General features: G+C 34.9%; 1 protein-coding gene across 1 annotated transcript; it reads right to left on the bottom strand.

Moving 5' to 3' along the window:
• Positions 1–5,309: 5,309 nt before the first annotated feature.
• On the bottom strand, positions 5,310–6,147 carry LOC105766305 (uncharacterized). The gene is made up of 2 exons (XM_012585710.2): positions 5,819–6,147; positions 5,310–5,721 (listed from the first exon to the last, which is right to left on the bottom strand). The coding sequence occupies exons 1-2, from the start codon at positions 6,095–6,097 to the stop codon at positions 5,548–5,550; spliced, it is 453 nt and encodes a 150-aa protein (XP_012441164.1). The 5' UTR covers positions 6,098–6,147; the 3' UTR covers positions 5,310–5,547.
• Between the last annotated feature and the right edge of the window lie 12,560 nt (positions 6,148–18,707).

Here is an 18,707-nt window from a genome sequence, read left to right as displayed (position 1 = left end):
AATTTTAATTAGGCATTATTTATTATCAAGTTTATATATGATATTGATTATTACAAAGTATCATCTTATTATAAAATTAAATTAAATTGTCAAAAGGAAATTGTATTATAATATTTTGCAACAAATATATTTATGCTATGCTTGTTCATGAAGAACAATTTTATAAAATGATTCCAAAATATTTTTCAAATAACGAAAAATATTTTACAAAAATTATCCAAACAATAAAATCTATCAATTTTTTAAAATCAATTTATTTTTAAAATCATTTTCGGACAACATTAATAGTTATTAAATAAGAACTGGTGGAATCTTGAATTTCCAAAAGCCACTTAACATAGTCACGAAAGCATAAGATACTCTTTAAGTTAAAATCATGTTAGATTACGTCACATTTATTACGTGGATGATTGAAAAAAAATATAGATGAAAATTGTATCTTGGAGAAAAATATAAAATAAAATTTTAATATCAATTTCTTTTTTGTAAAATAAAGCAAAAAGAAAAAAACTAAATTAAACTAGCTTCTCCAAAAGAGGATTTTTCGTATATTACACTGTTCTTCTATCCACAATTAAATTCTCTTTTCGAAGGATATGTTGAATCCTCCAATGTTTTATCCTTCTTAAGAGCTAATGAATTCTTTTAACTAAAGTGGAATTTGAGTCTCCGAAAGAACTTTCCTAAATTGTGTTAACAGCTTCAAGGTAAACTCTATCAAAGTTTTGATCTCTAATAAGTTTTAGACCATCAAATACACCCCATAATTCAGCCTTTTAAACTGTACAATTTCCAAAGTATTTGTCGAAACCAATTATCCACCCCTATTATGGTTACTCACTAATCCTCTAGCCACAATGAAACTTTCTTCGATTTTGATTGAACCATCTTTATTTAACCGAACCCAATTACTAAGGATATTAAATTTTCGTGCTAAAGAGTTTTTAGAAATTATATTTCGTATTAAATTAGCGTTTGAATTTCTTTTAATATCAAATTACTCTTTCTAACGTATCGTATTTTATGTAATATTTAATTTTTAAAAATTGTGTACATGCAATTTAGCATGTATAATATTAATGACATTACTAGATTTAATTTTTTTTACTTTTTGAAAATTTTTATTTTACTATTTTTAAAGAATAACCAAATATTTAAAATTCAATCAAATGAGATTTTAGTTCAGTTGACAAAATGGATTTCTTGGATCGTAAGTACTTCAGTTTAAGACTTACTATGCATAAATATTTACGTAAGGTTTTGAGTTTTAATTTAATTAATCTTAATTTAATGTTAATCTCGATTATATTAGAACGATCGATTTATGATTATTTATATTTGTAACTATATTATAGTTGTTACGCTTAAAAAAATTTCTTTTTCTTTCAGAATATTTGATATTATATTCCTAATCGATCTAGACATCTCTTTTGTGGTTGCATCCACTTTAAACTTCATAATTCCAAAATAAGGTGAGCAGATAAAAGGATTTGCCTTCCAAATATATGTTCTCACCAAATGAATATATGCATGTTAATTTCCTTTTTGTTTTTCTTAGGAAAAAAAGGGAATATGCAAGTGCCTTCATTCATCATTATCATGTGCATGTGCTTGATTTTGCCTTTTACCTGGCTAATTGAAATGTATACATGCGTGTGTGTGTGTATATACATGCTAATTGTCACCATCTTTTAAAGCATATATTCAGCTCCCTGATCCATTATAGAGGAATATGTTTGTTAGCATCCTTACTTATTTATTAAAGTGAGATGTTTAATAAATACGAGATTTATGATACACTTATATTTATAATATAAATGAAAAATAAAGTTATTTAAAAATATATTTATTAAAAATTCACATAAAAATCAATTGGTATTTTTTATTATAAATGTAAAGTTAATTGTTTACTATGCTTTAATTTAGAGTTGTCTAAGTGTCAAGTTACCCCTCTGAACTTGAAAGCTTGCTCGAAATATGAGAGGGTTTGGACAAGTAGATAAAGCTAAAAAAATGGGCTTGAAAAAATGTATAGGCCCGTTCGGGCCTTGAGTAGAGTTTTTAAGCCCGAGCCCAACCTAACCTGAATATATATAATTTCTATATTGATTCTATTCCTTTGCTGGGTATGGAACATTAGAAGGTGTGCGATTTACTTAGTGATACCGATGATGTCTGAGATAAGTTGATTGTAGTTGCATTTATAAGATCCCGATAGCTCTGCATAAAGGATTGGATAAGATGATTTGGCGTTGGTCTAGTAATGGATCATATTCAATAAAATCAGGATGCAAGTTAGCCTCTGATTTGTATTCCAATTCTGTTTCGAATGAAGCCGGTGGTCCTTGATTGAAGATTTGGAATGGCCATTTCCCATCGGAGGTGTCTCAGAAACTTTATTCCTACCAAGGCAATGTTAATTGTTAAAGGATTAAATGTGCCTTCTATTTGTATCCGACGTGGAGAGTTGGAAACGCTTGATCACGTTTTTAATTCTTGTGCGCTCACTCGGGTGGTTTGGTAATATTCTGGACTCCCACATCCGCATTTTGATGTTCTCCATTTTATTCGCACTTTGCTTGAGTCAGTTGATGTTAATAGAGTTTGTTGGACTCTTACTATTTTGTGGAGCATTTGGTTCCATCATAACTTGTTTTTTTTTGGAAGGGTGAGGTGTTTTCCTCGCAACATGATGTCGATTTTGCTGACAAATTTCATAGGCAAAGGTTGAAGGCTCAGTTTGTTTTGGGTATCACTCAACCATTAGCGCATCCGATTACTTCTACGACTCGTGGGCGGGCGCTACCAGCTGTTGGTATTTGTGCTAAATTTCTCATATGCCTGTTTGAGAAAGTGTTGAAAAAATTCAATCAATTGAAAATTAACATTATTTAATTTTTAAAAAAAATTAATATCTAATCAATTGAAAATTGATATGCAATTTTAGTTGAAATTTGATGAATTGTTTAAAAAAAATGGGATGGCAATATCTATGCATGATATTTTGAATTCAAATATCTTTATGATCAAATTTTTATTGATTTATTATATGTAAAAAGATAATAAAAAAATATTATTACAAAAATATAATTTAATTAGTATATAAAAGAATTTTTTAATAATTTTAAAACTGAAGTAATAATCCATCACACCAACTCATCATTAAAACACATAAGTATGGTATAGATTAACTAAGCAGTGTTTCAAAGTGTTGAATGCCTCATGGTCTGGAAAACATGGCCATAAAAACAACATACTAATCTCTTCAGAATGTTAGATCCAATCGGATAAAGTATCCTATCCCATTGAATTTCTAATTTCCAACCAAGTGGGTGACTCCTTATTCTGTCTCGATTATGGATTGAATATACACGGATCCCACAACCCTTTACATGACGAGAGTTTCCTACAACCATCTGATCAGTAAAAGAAGTCAGTTCAGAAATTCTATTTTAAAAGAGAAGTGACATTTACCTCATTTACTCTTATCGGTTTGTCATAGCTGAATTTGATCTACTGCAAATTAGCAGCCATGATCGAAATTAACTTTCTGATCTCATGAGGAGTTTTATTCACTATGACACCTTCGTTGACAACATCCATCATATTTATTTCCATGGGTAGGAGTAATTCATAAAAATATTGGATGAATAATTGTTCCAAAATTCTATGATGGGAGCAACTAGCACATAATTGCTTAAATCTCTCCCAATACTCGTGGAGTCTCCATGCCGTTTTGCTTGATGCTGTAACTTTTTCCTAGTAGAAGTAGCACATGACGTAAAAAAAAATCCGAAAATAATCTTATCATGTCAATCCAGGAGGTAGATAACATAGCCAATCCTTCACCTTGTTGGCTAGTGAAAACGGGAAGGCTCTTAGTTTGGTTTGTTCTTTGATCACACATTGTCGTCTCATAGTAGAACAAACTACACTACATGGAAGTCCTTCAAGTGCTTATGAGGATCTTCGTTTTCTTGACCACAAAAAGTAGGCAATAGATGATTCAAAAGATACCTCTAATCTAAGATACTCAATGCATACCAGTTGTTGCTTCAGAATTTTTTAAGAGAGAAATTGGTTCTTCTCCTTTTGATTCGGTAGATGAATCGACTGAGTTGTTCTATGTAACTAGTTGGGTAATGAAGACGGTGGGTTAGTTCTCGCTTGAACTCTCTTCCTTAGTCTTCGAGCAGTTCTCTCTAACTCAAGATTGTACTATTTCACCTACACAAGAAGATCAAAATTTTAATTTTAATAAATATATTTTATGACAGAAAAAAGAAAGAAAGACCAAAACATAAAAAGGAACAAAAATTAAATTAAATTAAAAACAAGAAAGAGATAAAATTATTAACATTAATATATGATAAAAAGGCTAAAATTTGTACAATTGTGGAGACCTATAAAAATAAAATCCTACTAAAAATATAAATTTAGTACATAGTATTAAGTAGAGTAGTATTCATAGAGATTGATATTAACTTTATTTTTAAAACAAAAACAAGGAAAGTAAATATGATGGAGATTTTAGAAAATAAAAACTAAATTTAAATTTAAATCTTAACCAAGAAGGCAATAATAAAAATTGAAGAAATACCAATCAAATGGAGCTCTAGCCAATTGTAAAATATCCGTTTGATTCACAAGTTTAATCATCGATGCAAAGATAATTTTATTGTTTTTTAATAGATTAGTTAAAGTTGCCAATGTCGTGCCTAGCAATCAGTCTCTACTTAATTTATCGATAACCAAGAGAAAGCTGTTGAAATTAATCTCCTTATCAATGAACAACCCTATAAATTCACGTTTAGAATTTAACTTACCGATAGAGTTACAAACGAGAGAGACCTAATTTTATCCAACAAACACGCTCAAGTAAGATTTATTTGAATTAGATTGCATTCCCACCCAACATTGATTGCATACACAGGTACGGAATTTAAATTAGCTCCATTGGCCATGGATTCTACAAGAAAGTTGTGTTGACATTGATGATTTGGTTTAAGCTATTGGTGATGTCTGTATTGTCAAAGCTTCAGGTAGAATGTGTAACCGATGGCTTGACCATTGCTGACTTTTACCAATCCAGCATGTTTTAAAACTTGGTGGCAGTTGCTGCTACTGGTTATGTATTGAGTTGCTGGGATGCTAGTTATGTTTTATTCTGCTGTTGGAAACATGGTTTGTTTTTGGGGGTTTATTTGTTGTCCGATTTACTATGTTATGGTTCCTGGTTTGTCGTTTGATGATTTGATGGATGGACGCAGAAGTTGGAGAAAACATAGAGTATAAATTGAGTCAAAAGATAAAATAGTAAAGGCCATTCTGTTTTATTTTTCCATAGTATTATACAAACAGTCAACCATGTATACACACATGGCACTGACATGATTGTGAAGGCCTACACACTTTCTAATGGTTGTACTGGCTATCAAAACTTATTACCATAACAGTAGTACAGGTAATGCAGCAGCAGGCAGCACACTATTATTTAATTTTGATAGCCTTAATTACCAGCATAGCTTTATGAAGAAGCAAAGGCAGTTATGCCTCTAACTCAAATGATGCCTTCATTGTGGGTGAACGGCTCACGGGATCAATTTCAATAGATGCAATGTACCCAAACTTTGTAACTTTAAATTTTGGTTTTCCTCTTTTCTCAAGGTTGGTTTTGATTTGCCCCCAGTGAATAGGTTGCCTTTGGATATCAGTATAGACCTGCAGCATGCATGCAATTGGTCATAGATTAAATGATTATATATACGCATTCTAACTAGTTAATTAATGATAAGATTGAATTGAATGCAACAGATACCTTGCTGTTCTCATCTAGTGGGTTGCTCCAGGCAACAACCCACTTAGTTCCATCACGTCGCCTGTACACAAGACCGGCAACTGAACCATGACTATCAGCATCATCAGTCACTGATTCATGTGTAAACTCACTCGAATCTCCATCTTCAATTATTTCTGGGAAATTCGCATAATGAGAGCCTTGCCAAACTTTCTTGTCAGTCAATGTTAGAGCTTCGCTGGAAGAGTTCCAAAGCTTGCCGTTTGTGGTTTGTTGAGCAGTTTTCTGAGAAGTAGCCATGGTAGCTTTCTATGTGCTTTGGTTTGGTTGTGTTATGCTTCGAATATTGCAATACACACCTACTTATATACTAGTTTACACCATGCATGCATTGTCCATAACAACAATGTCTATGCGCATGAAATTTGTAGACTCCATTCATATCAAAACTGTTTTTTTTTCCCTTTTCTTTATTCCGATCTTTTCACTTCTAACCAAAAATTCTTTTCAATTAAAGAAATATCGTATTTGAAATTTTTGATAAATTATTATTTTTAAAAAAGTTTATATAATTTTTCTATAATAAATTAACAATATAAAGGGTAAACCACTTCCAATGGCACCTAATTTTTAATAAGTTTAGTTTCCTCATTCAACTTTAAAAAGTTACAACATTCTCCATTTGCACCACCTGCATCTATTGAAAGCTCTCATTTTTCTTCTCTTCTACAGTTCATTTTTTCCATGAAATAACTTTAAACATCACAAATCTGCAAACCAAAATTCAAATAACTTTTTTCTTTGATCACTGACATTGATCATCCAATCAATTTGGATCTAAAATATGTTCTCCTACTTGTCAATGAGTCCTAACCCATTGTACCGAATGTTGAATCATCGTTTGGCTTGCTAACTGGACTTTTAAAATAAACCCTAACAGCCTAGTGTCTTCAACAAAAACTTTCAAATAGTTGAGTGGCTTAAATGAAAATTTTCGAATAGTTTAGAGACTATTTTATAACTTTTTAAAGTTAAATGACCAAAACTTAAATTTCTGACACGATATGCACTTTACCCTAATAAAAGTATAATTGTTAGGTACTAAAACTAAACCCACATAACATAATTAAATAAATAAATTTCAACGGATGCATTACATAAAGAATTACATATTAATAAAGGTCACCTCTAAATTAAAATTTTCCATCATATGAATTAAAGTTTCCAAAATATCCTTTAATCTTAATTATATATTTTTCAACAAATATTTTAAGACTTGTTCAAATAATTTTCTTTTACTGACTAGTGTCAGTTGCTAGTACTTACAAAACTCCATGTCCACCATAAGAATCTTGTATGGATTTATATATTAATTATATATTATGCCACATTTATTACGTGGAAGATTGAAAAATATAGATATTTTGGAAACATTTAAAAAGTAGTAATATTAAATTTTGATTTGTTTGAGATATATTTTATATTGATATTGTATTGGTATTAATAATTGAGTGAATTTTGAATGTAATTTAACTTAATATCTTATATACATATTTATTTATTTATTTTTCATTTCTTTTATTTTTAAATTATTTTTGTTTGTTAAAAAATATTCATTTATTTTAGAGTAATTTGAAAAATAATACAAATTTAAAAATAAAAAGATAAATAAATTAAATAAATAAAATAAATAAATTTTTTATAAAATTAGAATATCAAATAAACTATTATACCAAAATAAAAAGCACACAAACAAACAAGCAACAATTTCAACATTAAAGTTATCTCTCCAAAAGGACTAAGATTAAGGTTACCACTTTAAACTTTAAAATTCTAAAAGCAAAAGATAGGATCTGTCTCCTAATTTTATATTCTTACTCAACCTTAAATTGAATATATGCTAGTTAATTTTATCTATATGAGATAATATTTGATGCGTTATCGATGTATAGGTTTTATGTACTATCAATTAATAATAATATGATATATTATTATTGGTGCAAAATAAAAATATTGAAGGACTTAAAATAAATACAATTAACATTATTTTTATTTAAACATAATTCAATAATAGTTATAATTATTTTATTTATCTTTTGGGTTTCAATTTTGAATTTGATGATTTTCCATTTATTTATTTTAATAATTATAATTAATATTTATTTTAGATCCTTCAAAAATTTTGTTTTACTTGGTCATGATGTGTCATTTTATTATCAAATTATGGTACATAAAATCTATGTATCAACCATACATAAAATATTCTCCATATATATGCCTCCATCTCGTAGTTTTGGCTTTATTTTATTTGTACTTTGTAATGAAGTGAGATATTTCTCACCTTACAAATTAGTTTTTTCTCCTATAAAAACATCAAAACTTTCATTATATCAAACAATAATTAAGTATCATAAGAACTCAACACCTTACAAAAAACTTGACTACTCAATGTACGAGAGAGCCACAACTACCTCACTGTAAAACTAGCTTCAATCTTAATTCGAAGGAGGAGCAGGCAATTCGTCCTTGTCTAGAATGAACACCAAAGAAGATGGTGGTTGTCGAGTCCAACCATTGTTGCACATCCCATTGTAGAATTTGTTAGTTGTTGTAAATATGGTTAATAAGTTAGAGAGTTAGTTTAGTTTAGTAAACTTTTGTATATAAAACAAGAACCATAAACTTATTGGATATCCTAGAGAGAATTATTCATTTCAATTATCATTTATTGATTGCTCCCATATTTTCTACTTCTTTCATCTGTGTTTCACTTTCTATAAATATGGTATCAGAGCTATTATACACGGTGGTGGTCATGACTGTCAATTGTTAGCAACTTCAGTCTTTGGTTTTCTGTTTTCTGCTTCAATTTTGGCACTCTTTATTTTCTACTTTCTTTGTTCCAGTTTTTTTTTTTTTTTTGGTTTTAGTCTTCTTTGTTATTGTTCTAGGCCTATCTTTTAGTTTCTTGAAAAATTTCTGGATTCTTTTTTTTTTTTTTTTGCAATGATAGTTGTAGACCTTACAAATAGGGGTGTTGATTTCAATAATCTTGTTTATCTCCACCTTCAGACACACCAGTGTTCAATTGGTCTCTCAACCCTTGACCAACATCAAAATTGTGTTGTTTGGAGTCGCTCCATATGAATTGCGTTGTTAGCCAAGAACAAGCTTGGCTTTGTTGATGGATCTTGCACAAGAGAATCTGTAACAACAACCTTTCAACCACAATTGGATTATTTTAATGCAATAGTTCTATCATGGATTTTGAATAGTGTTAGCTCAAATTTATCAATTGGGATTGTATTTGCTACTAATGCAGCCCAAGTATGGAAAGATTTAAAGGAACATTACGATAAAGTTGATGGAACTATCATTTTTTTCTTCTTCATCGAGAAATCTCCTCTCATGTTCAAGGTACTACTTATATTTCTGTATTCTTTACTCAGTTGAAATTACTTTGGGATGAGTATGATGCACTTATACCAGTTTATTCATGTGATTGTGAAATGTCTCAAAAGTATTTGGAGCATGTGTAACAACAAAGATTATTTCAATTTCTAATTGTAGCGCCCTGAATAATTTAAGTCTTTTTTTGTGAAATCTAACACAAATGTGTATCTACTTCAATGGTTAGATGTTCTGGGTGCATTTGAGAGGTCATGGGTTCAAGTCCCACATTTGGAAATTTTGTTATATTTTTATTCAAGCCTTATCCCTGTTGGGTGGGCTTATATTGTATTATTTGTAAACTTACATTAGAATAAGCTTACTGGTTCCAGTGGTAAAGTGTTAGCTTGTTGGAGGTCTTGTCTTCGAATCCCAACATGAGCATGGGTGATATTTTTGCTCCACTTATGTGGAAGAGGTTCGGTGGAAATAGGATTCCAAATTAGTTGAGGTTGAGTTGTTAGTGGGAAGTTGAGATATATCTAATTTTGTTTTTATTTTGGGTTTTTTTCAAAAAAACGGTATTCTCTCTCATTCCAATTCTCTTTGACATTATTTTTTGTGTCCCTTCCCCATCAAAAGTTTCTTCTTTCTTTTTCCTTATTCTGTCAAATCTTTTGTTCCAAATCACTGTGATACGAACCCTTGGTCTCTCTGTGTGTTTTGGTAAGCGAAGGTGGTGAGTTCTTGCTCGTTTCAGAGGTAACAGTTTGTGATAATTTTTGTTGATGTTACTTTTCATAGTTTGATTTTTGGGTTTTGGCAGTGGTGAATCGTGAAGAATGGGGCTTTCCTCTTGCAGAATCGTTCTGGGTAGTGGATAAGTGTTGGACACATATGATACACCATTGTCGATTTTGTGGGTTCGGTTTCATTGAGAATTAAAACTGATTGTAAGAGCGTGTAATGTCGATTTCTAGGTTCTAGTGGGCTCAGGAATACTTGCGCGTTAAAATTAAACTAGGTGTATACCCTAAACATGAAAACTCGAGATTTGACGGAAGTCGAAAAAAGGCACTGTCGACGCCACATGGGTGTGTGCCCGACCATGTGGCTGGTCATGTGTAAGACACGACCATGTGACTGACGAATGTGTGGCCGTGTGCATGACACGGCCGTGTGACAGTGTGAGTGTGGCCGTGTGGGCCATATTGGGCGTGTAGGTTTTGGGCTAAGCCGTGTGGACCACACGGGCAAGGCCAATCTGGGCGTATGGGCCCACACGGACATGTGGGCCCAAAATTTTAAAATTTTCCCTAGGGTCCTGATATTTATGCTTGACTGTACTGTTTATTAAGTATGTATTTATCTGTATACAAGCATGTTAAGCATGTTTATTCTGTTATGTTCGCATCTGTATTCTGTATCCATATTTGGGGTGAGATTTGTATATGTGGAGGAAGTGATCTGTACGGCTACCTATTGCCTATTATATGGCAACTTGGTTGCATATTATTCTGTTATGTGTCACATCGACATTATATAGTGTGTTGAGATGGGTGGGTATTATTAACCCCACATGGTGTGATGGGATGGTTGGAGATTGTGTTAGAGGATAGGGGTATGATTCTAAATATATGTTTTGTTTATCTGATTCTGATATCTGTATATTTTATGAACTTAGGTCCGAATTTGTATCTAACTATTTACGAAATTCTGTGTATGTTCCATGACTATTTCTGTCAGGTTATACACCGAGTTTATGAAAACTCACATCTGTTTGTATGTTCTGTTCAGGTAATCCACAAATTTGGACGGGTCGGTGTGAAGGAGGCTCAACGGTGACCACTCGATCAAAATATGTTTTTATTTAGTAATAAAGGTTTTATTTTAAAATCTTGTTTTCTTGAGAGTTTGTAATTTCTGGAACTCTCTGGACTGTATGGTTTTAACTTTTAGATTTGGATTTCATTTTGCTTTCTTTTTGCAACGTTGACCAAAACATTATGCAAACAAATGGTTTTAACATTTTTTTAAAACACGAGCTTGGTTTTGTTAAACGATTTCCAAACTTCCGCTGCAAAATAAATGGTTAACTTTAAAGAACAACTTATAACGGTTTCAGTAATACATATGTATGAATGAATATGTTTTATCAAATAGCTAAACATGGTTTTATCAAAGTGTCATCAGTTTTAAAAACCCTTCTTCGTAACACTCTGGGATATTACCATAACGTTTAGGTCATGTTTGGGGTGTTACGTTTAGTGGTATTAGAGCCATGTTGCAAAACTCGGGCTCTAAATTTTGGGTTCCAAAATTGTGTTTTGAAAAAGAACTAGTTTTCAAATAATTTAGATTATTTTGAGTAAGTATGTGGTACATCGAGTCTACGGTGCTGATCCTATAAGTATTTCTGAATTTAGAAATACTATAGTTAGTACTTTCTAAAACTGTATTGAGTTAGTTAGATACTAAAACCTGTGAAATACTTTTGAACTTCTGATAATTTAAGCATAAAATATCTGTTAATAAACACTGGAACTGATGCATAAAATTTTATAATGTAAATAAAACTTAAAATACAATAAGCGCTCATGGAACTCGCGGTCGTGTTATTCGTGGGCACGGTGGGTGCCGTAGGTAGGCTCGAGCTGAGTCTTCCTCTTTGAGCAGTTTGCCAAATTTGAATACGAGTGAGACACTGGTTTCACCTACTATTGAGACTAGGACTCAAAGTCGCTCGGCTGGGGATGACGCACTATTCCAAGCCATGCTGAGAGTTTTGGAGAGGGTCGCTGGAACTCATTCTAGATCTGGGGGCCGTGGGTTGGTAACTGAACGACTTCGGTCCAATAGAGCTGAGTTGTTTAGGGGGTCGCTGGAGTCGCCCTTACTATGGTTGAGTATTGGTTGGAGGCCACCGAAAAGATTATGAATGACATCGACTGCACTCCAGAGCAAAAATTAAATGGTGCAGTTTCTTTGCTTCGCGATGAGGCATGTCAATGGTGGTTGTCAGTTGAGGAGGGTATTCAACCGAATCGCCTGAACTGGGACTACTTCAAGACTACCTTCTAAGGAAAGTACGTGGGTGCGAGCTATGTGGATGCTCGTAAGCATGAGTTTATGAATCTCGCACAATGTGATAAGTCTGTGGCCAAGTATGAGGCCGAGTTTCTGAGATTGAGCCGTTAAGCATGAGGCATGGTGGCATCTAAGTATGAAAAATGTGTTCATTTTGAGGACGATTTGAGGGATAGTCTGAGGGTTCTGATTGCTCCACTAAGGGAGCGAGAGTTTTTTGTTTTGGTAGATAAGGCGAAGATCACCAAAGAGGTTAAGCGCATGGAGCTCTAGAACAGAGACCGAGAGAGAGGGAATAATAAGAGGGATTTGGAGCCCTCTAGTTTTATTCAGAGGCCTAAGAAATGGGCCAAACCTGATGGGCTTGTTAGAGTGGAAGTTCATGTTGCTCTTACTAGGATTCAGCCTTGTGGTAATTGTGGTAGGCGCTATCTGAGTGAGTGTTGGAGGAGATTGAAGGCTTGTTTGTGATGCGAGTCTTTGGAGCATCATATTAGAGAGTGTCTATATCGTACTGATCAAATGCAAGTTTCGGGACTGAGTTTTGTTCAGCCTCAGAGGGTAGTACAGCAGCCACCTAGGGGCCGTGGACCAACTAGGCGTGGTAATGGTATTGGCTGAGGACAGAGAGCACCGGGCATAGGTTCTAATTAGATTGAGGTAAGGCAGCCTACACTGGTTTATGCTACTCGACACCGAGAGGATAGAGATGCCCCTGATGTGATCACGGGTACATTTTTAATTTTTGATGCTTTATATACTACTTTGATAGACATAGGTTCTATGCACTCTTATGTAGATAGTATTGTTTTTGAGAACTTAGGGATTTCAGTTGAGTGTACTTTTGGTGAGATTTCTATATTGAGTCTGTTGGGGTAGTCTGTTTGAGTTAGTAGACTATATAGGAATGTTTCGTTAGAGATACAAGGGGTTGTATTTTTGGAAAATTTGATAGAACTACCATTTAGGGAGCACGACTTAATTCTGGGTATGGACTGGTTGGTTGAGCACCGAGTTAGTCTGGACTGCACGACTAAGAGGATCGTTCTGAGGACTGTGGATGATAAGGAGGTGGTTGTGATCGGTGAGCGTTAGGATTACTTATCTAATGTGATATCCACTGTAGTGGCCGAGAATTTGGTTTGGAAAGGGTGTAAGGTGTATTTGGCCTACGTTAGTGTTTCAGTTTTGGAGGACTCTTTTGTCGGGGATATTAGAACAGTAAGGGAATTTTTGAATATTTTTCCTGAAGAGTTACCAGGTTTACCTCCAAATCAAGAAGTTGAGTTTGACATTGAGCTTCTACCGGGTACAACTCCGGTGTCCATCGCTCCTTACCATATGGCACCGAAGGAGCTTACAGAGCTTAAGGCTCAACTTTAGAAGCTTCTAGATCATGGTTTCATATGTCCTAGTATGTCTCCGTGAAGGGCACCGGTTCTGTTTTTGAAGAAAAAAGACAGTACCATAAGGATGTACATCGACTACCGGCAGTTGAATAAGCTAACTATGAAGAATAGGTACCCACTTCCGAAGATCGACGACCTGTTTGATCAGTTTCATGGGGATGTAGTATTCTCGAAGATAGATATTCATTCTAGGTATCATCAACTAAGTGTTAAGGAAGCTGATATTCATAAGATGGCATTTAGGACTTGTTATGGGAACTACGAGTTCTTAGTTATGCCCTTTGGTTTGACGAACGCTCCGGCTACATTCATAGATCTGATGAATCAAGTTTTTTAGTCGTATTTGGATTAGTTTGTCGTGGTCTTCATCAACGATTCTCTTGTATACTTTAAGACTGAGGATGAGCATGATGAGCATCTTAGAATAGTGCTTTAGATACTTCAAGAGAAACAACTCTATGCTAAGTGGAGTAAATGTGAGTTTTGGTTGCGAGAGGTAAAATTTATGGGGCATGTGGTTTCTGCTGAGGGGATCCGAGTTGATCCTAGAAAGATTTAGGCTATGCTTGATTGGAAACAGCCTAAAAATATTTCTGAGATCCATAGTTTTCTGGATCTTACGGGTTATTACCGGAGGTTTGTCGAGGGGTTCTCACTTATTGCAGCTCCTTTGACTAAGCTTCTGCGTAAGAATGTTCCTTTTTTCTAGACCGATACACAACAATTGAGCTTCGAGAAGCTCAAGTCTGTTTTAACTCAGGCTCTTATTCTGATACAGCCTAAATTTGGTAAGGAGTTTGTAATGTACAGTGATACGTCGCACGTCGATGTGGAATGCGTACTAATGTAAGATGGTAAGGTTGTCGCTTATGCGTCCCGTCAACTTAAGTTACACGAGGGGAATTATCTGACACACGATCTCGAGTTAGCTACCGTGGTGTTTGCTTTAAAGATTTGGAGGCACTATCTGTATAGTGAGAGATGTATCATCTATACCGACCACAAGAGTCTCAAGTACCTCTTTACTCAAAAGGAGTTGAATCTTAGGCAGTGTCAACGGATTGGGCTGCTGAAAGATTATGACTGTATGATAGAGTATCATCCTGATGAGGCCAATGTCGTAACCAATGCTCTTAGTCGAAGAGAGATGATTGATTTGAGAACGATGTTCACTCGCCTTAGCCTATTCGATGATGGGGGTCTGTTAGCCGAGTTGCAAGTTAAGCTGACTTGGATTGGGTATATTCAAGAAAAATAGTTAGGGGATGAGTCTCTGGGTTTGCGGTTGCGTCAGGTTGAGAGTGGCAGCACATCTAATTTTAGACTGAATAAAGATGGAATTTTGTGTTTCCGAGGATGGTTTGTGTACTGAAGGATTCTGGTATGAGGCAGTCAATTTTGAGGGAGACGCATACTAGCCTTTATGCTATGCATCCCAGTGGTAATAAAAGGCATCGGGATCTTCGAGAGCTATACTGGTGGTTGGGTTTGAAACGAGAGGTAATGAATTTTGTTGCTTGTTGTTTGACGTGCCAACAAGTCAAGGCTGAACACCAATTGCCTTTGGGTTTGCTTCAACCTGTTAAGATTTCCTTATGGAAATAAGAACCTGTGACGATGAACTTCGTTAGTAGGTTGCCTTTAACCCCCACTAAGAAGAATTCTGTTTGGGTCATTGTGGATCGATTGACCAAGTCTACTCATTTTATTTTTATTCGGATGGACAACTCTCTGCAGAAGTTAGCAAAACTCTACATTTCTGAGATTGCAAGATTGTGTGAGTTCTAGTTTTGATAATCTCTAATAGGGATCCTTGCTTCACTTATTAGTTCTGAAAGAAACTTCATGAAGCTCTGGGTTCGAGATTGGACTTCAGTACTGCGTTCCATCCTCAAACCGATGGTCAATCTGAAAGGATGGTCCAGATACTAGAGGATATGCTTCAAAGCTGTGTGATTGAGTTCTGAGGTAGTTGGGAGGATTTTCTTCTGTTAGCTGAGTTCGCTTACAACAGTAGTTTCTAGTCTAGCATTCAGATGGCACCTTACGAGGCTTTGTATGGTTGTAAGTGTCGTACTTTGCTATGATGGACTAAGTTGGGTGAGCGTCGAGTTTTGGGTCCTGAGTTGGTTTCTGAGACTGAAGATAAGGTTAGACTTATTTGGGATCGTCTGAAAGTGGCTTTTGATAGACAAAAATCTTATGCAAATCTGAAAAGGAGAGATATCAAGTACTCTGTGGGTGACTTCATATTTGTTAAGGTATCGTCATGGAAGAAGGTTCTGCAGTTCGGTCGTAAGGGCAAGTTAAGCCTTAAGTTCATTGGGCTATATCAAATTCTGAAGCGTGTAGGACCAGTTGCTTATCAGTTAGAGCTACCACCAAAGTTGGATCGTATCCATGATGTGTTTCACGTCTCAATGTTGAAGCGGTATCAGTCTAACCCATCTCACGATGTCTCTGTTAAGGAGATCGAGGTTAGACCAGACTTGACTTTTAAGGAAGAGTCGGTTCAGATTTTGGATCGAGATATTAAGGTTCTGAGGAGGAAGTCCATACCATTTGTTAACTTTCTGTGGCAGAATCATGGCACTAAGGAAGCCACGTGGGAACTTGAGGACTTGATGCATAAGCAGTATCCTTATCTCTTCGGATCAAGTAAATTTTGAGGCTGAAATTTTTTTAAGGGGTAGAGTTGTAACGCCCTGGATAATTTAAGTCTGTTTTTGTGAAATTTGACACAATTGTGTATCTGCTTCAGTGGTTAGATGTTCTGGGTGTGTCTAAAAAGTCTTGGGTTCAAGTCCCACATTTGGAAAATTTTTTATTTTTCTTATTTAGCCTTATCCCTGTTGGGTGGGATTATATTTTTTTTATAAACTCACATAAGAATGAGTCTGCTGGTTTAAGTTGTAAGGAGTTAGCTTGCTGAAGGTCTTGTGTTTGAATCCCTGAGTAAGCATGGGTGATATTTTTGCTCTGGTTATGTGTAAGAGGTTTGGTGGAAGTAGGATTCTGAATTAGTTGAGGTTGAGTTGCTAGTGAAAAGTTGAGATTTATCTGATTTTGTTTTTATTTTGGGTTTTTTTTCAAAAAAATAGTTTTCTCTCTCTTCCCAATTCTCTCTGACGTTCTTTTCTATGTCCCTTCCCCATCAAAAGTTTCTTCTTTCTTTTTCCTTATTCTGTCAAATCTTTTGTTCCAAATCGCTGTGATACGAACCTTTGGTCTCTCCGTGTGTTTAGGTAAGTGAATGTGGTAAGTTCTTGCTCGTTTCAGAGACAACGGTTTGTGATAATCTTTGTTGATGTTTCTTTTCATAGTTTGATTTTTGGGTTTTGGCAACAGTGAATCGTGAAGAACGGGGGTCTTCTCTCGTGAAATCGTAGTCAGAATCGTTTAGGGTAGTGGGTAAGTGTTGAACACTTATGATGCACCGTTGTCAGTTTTGTGGGTTTAGTTTAATTAAGAATTAAAACTGATTGTGGGAGCGTGTAATGTCGATTTCTAGGTTCTGGTGGGCTTGGGATTACTTGCGCGTCAAAATCAAACCAGGTGTATACCCTAAACATGAAAAGTTGAGGTTCGATAAAAGTAAAAAAAGGGCACTGTTGATGCCACACAGGAGTGTACCCAACCATGTAATTGGTCATGTGTGAGATAGCTGTGTGATTGACGAAGGTGTGGTCGTGCGCATGACAACGTCATCTGACGATGTGAGTGTGGCCATGTGGGCCACACGGGCTAGGCTAAATCGGTCATGTGGGCCCACATGACCATGCCACACAGGCGTGTGGGTTTTGGGCCAGGCCGTGTGGGCCTCACGGGTAAGGCCAATCTGGGCCTGTGATCCCATGTGGGCATATGGACCTAAAATTCTAAAAATTTCCCTAGGGTTACACGGGTCATTTCGATCGACTGTGGACCTACAGTAGGGTCGATAAGGGCTAACCAAACCCTATACATGTGATTTAATACTCTGATAGTCTGATTTGAGTAGGAAACTAATATGTATACCTGACTGTACTGTTAAGTATGTATTTATCTGTATACGAGCGTGTTAAACATGTTTATTCTGTTATGTTTGCATCTGTATTCTGTATCTATGTTTGGGGTAGGATTTGCATATGTGGAGGAAGTGATCTGTACGACGACCTTTCGCCTATTATCTGGCAGCTTGGCTGCATATTATTCTGTGTCACATCGAAACTATATGGTTTGTTGGGATGGGTGGGTGTTTTTAACCCCACATTGTGTGATGGGATGGTTGGAGATAGTGTGTAGAGGACGGGGTAGGATTCTGAATATATGTTCTGTTTATCTGATTATGATATCTGTATCTGTTTGAACTTAGGTCTAAATCTGTATTTGACTGTTTACAAAATTATGTGTATGTTGCATGAATATTTCTATCGAGTTACACACAGAATTTATGAAAAATCACATCTGTTTGTCTGTTCTATTCAATTAATCTACAGACTTAGGCGGGTCGGTGTGACGGAGGCTCAACGGTGACCACTCGATTGAGATATGCTTTTATTTAGTAATAAAGGTTTTATTTTAACATCTGGTTTTCTTGAGAGTTTATAATTTCTGGGACTCTCTAGACTGGATGGTTTTAACTTTTGGATTTGAATTTCGTTTTGCTTTCTTTTCCGCAACGTTGACAAAAACATTACGCAAACAAATGGTTTTAACTAATGTTTTTTCAAACACGAGCTTGGTTTTGTTTTAAACGATTTTCAAACTTCCACTGTGAAATAAATGGTTAACTTTAAATAACAACTTATAACGGTTTCCATAATGCATATGTATAAATGAATATGTTTTATCAAATAACTAAACATTGTTTTATCGAAGTGTGGTCAGTTTTAAAAACCCTTCTTCGTAACACTCCGAATTTAGCTATAACGTCTATGTCATGTTTGGGGTGTTACACTAATAGGTCTCAATAACTCTTATGCTTCCATTCATAGTCAAATTATGATTATAAAACCTCTTCCCTCGATAAATCTAGCATAGTC

This window comes from Gossypium raimondii, chromosome 5 (assembly GCF_025698545.1).
Source record: "Gossypium raimondii isolate GPD5lz chromosome 5, ASM2569854v1, whole genome shotgun sequence".
Classification (NCBI taxonomy): domain Eukaryota; kingdom Viridiplantae; phylum Streptophyta; class Magnoliopsida; order Malvales; family Malvaceae; genus Gossypium; species Gossypium raimondii.
Note: the sequence above shows the minus strand (reverse complement) of the source record. Positions and strands in the feature narration are given on the sequence as shown.

Excerpts from the sequence above, each read along its gene's own strand:
- LOC105766305 (XM_012585710.2), bottom strand. The coding sequence starts at position 6,097 with ATGGCTACTTCTCAGAAAACTGCTCAACAAACCACAAACGGCAAGCTT. Across the intron at positions 5,722-5,818 it reads CACTAGATGAGAACAGCAAG|GTCTATACTGATATCCAAAG; the intron begins GTATCTGTTGCA and ends TGCATGCTGCAG.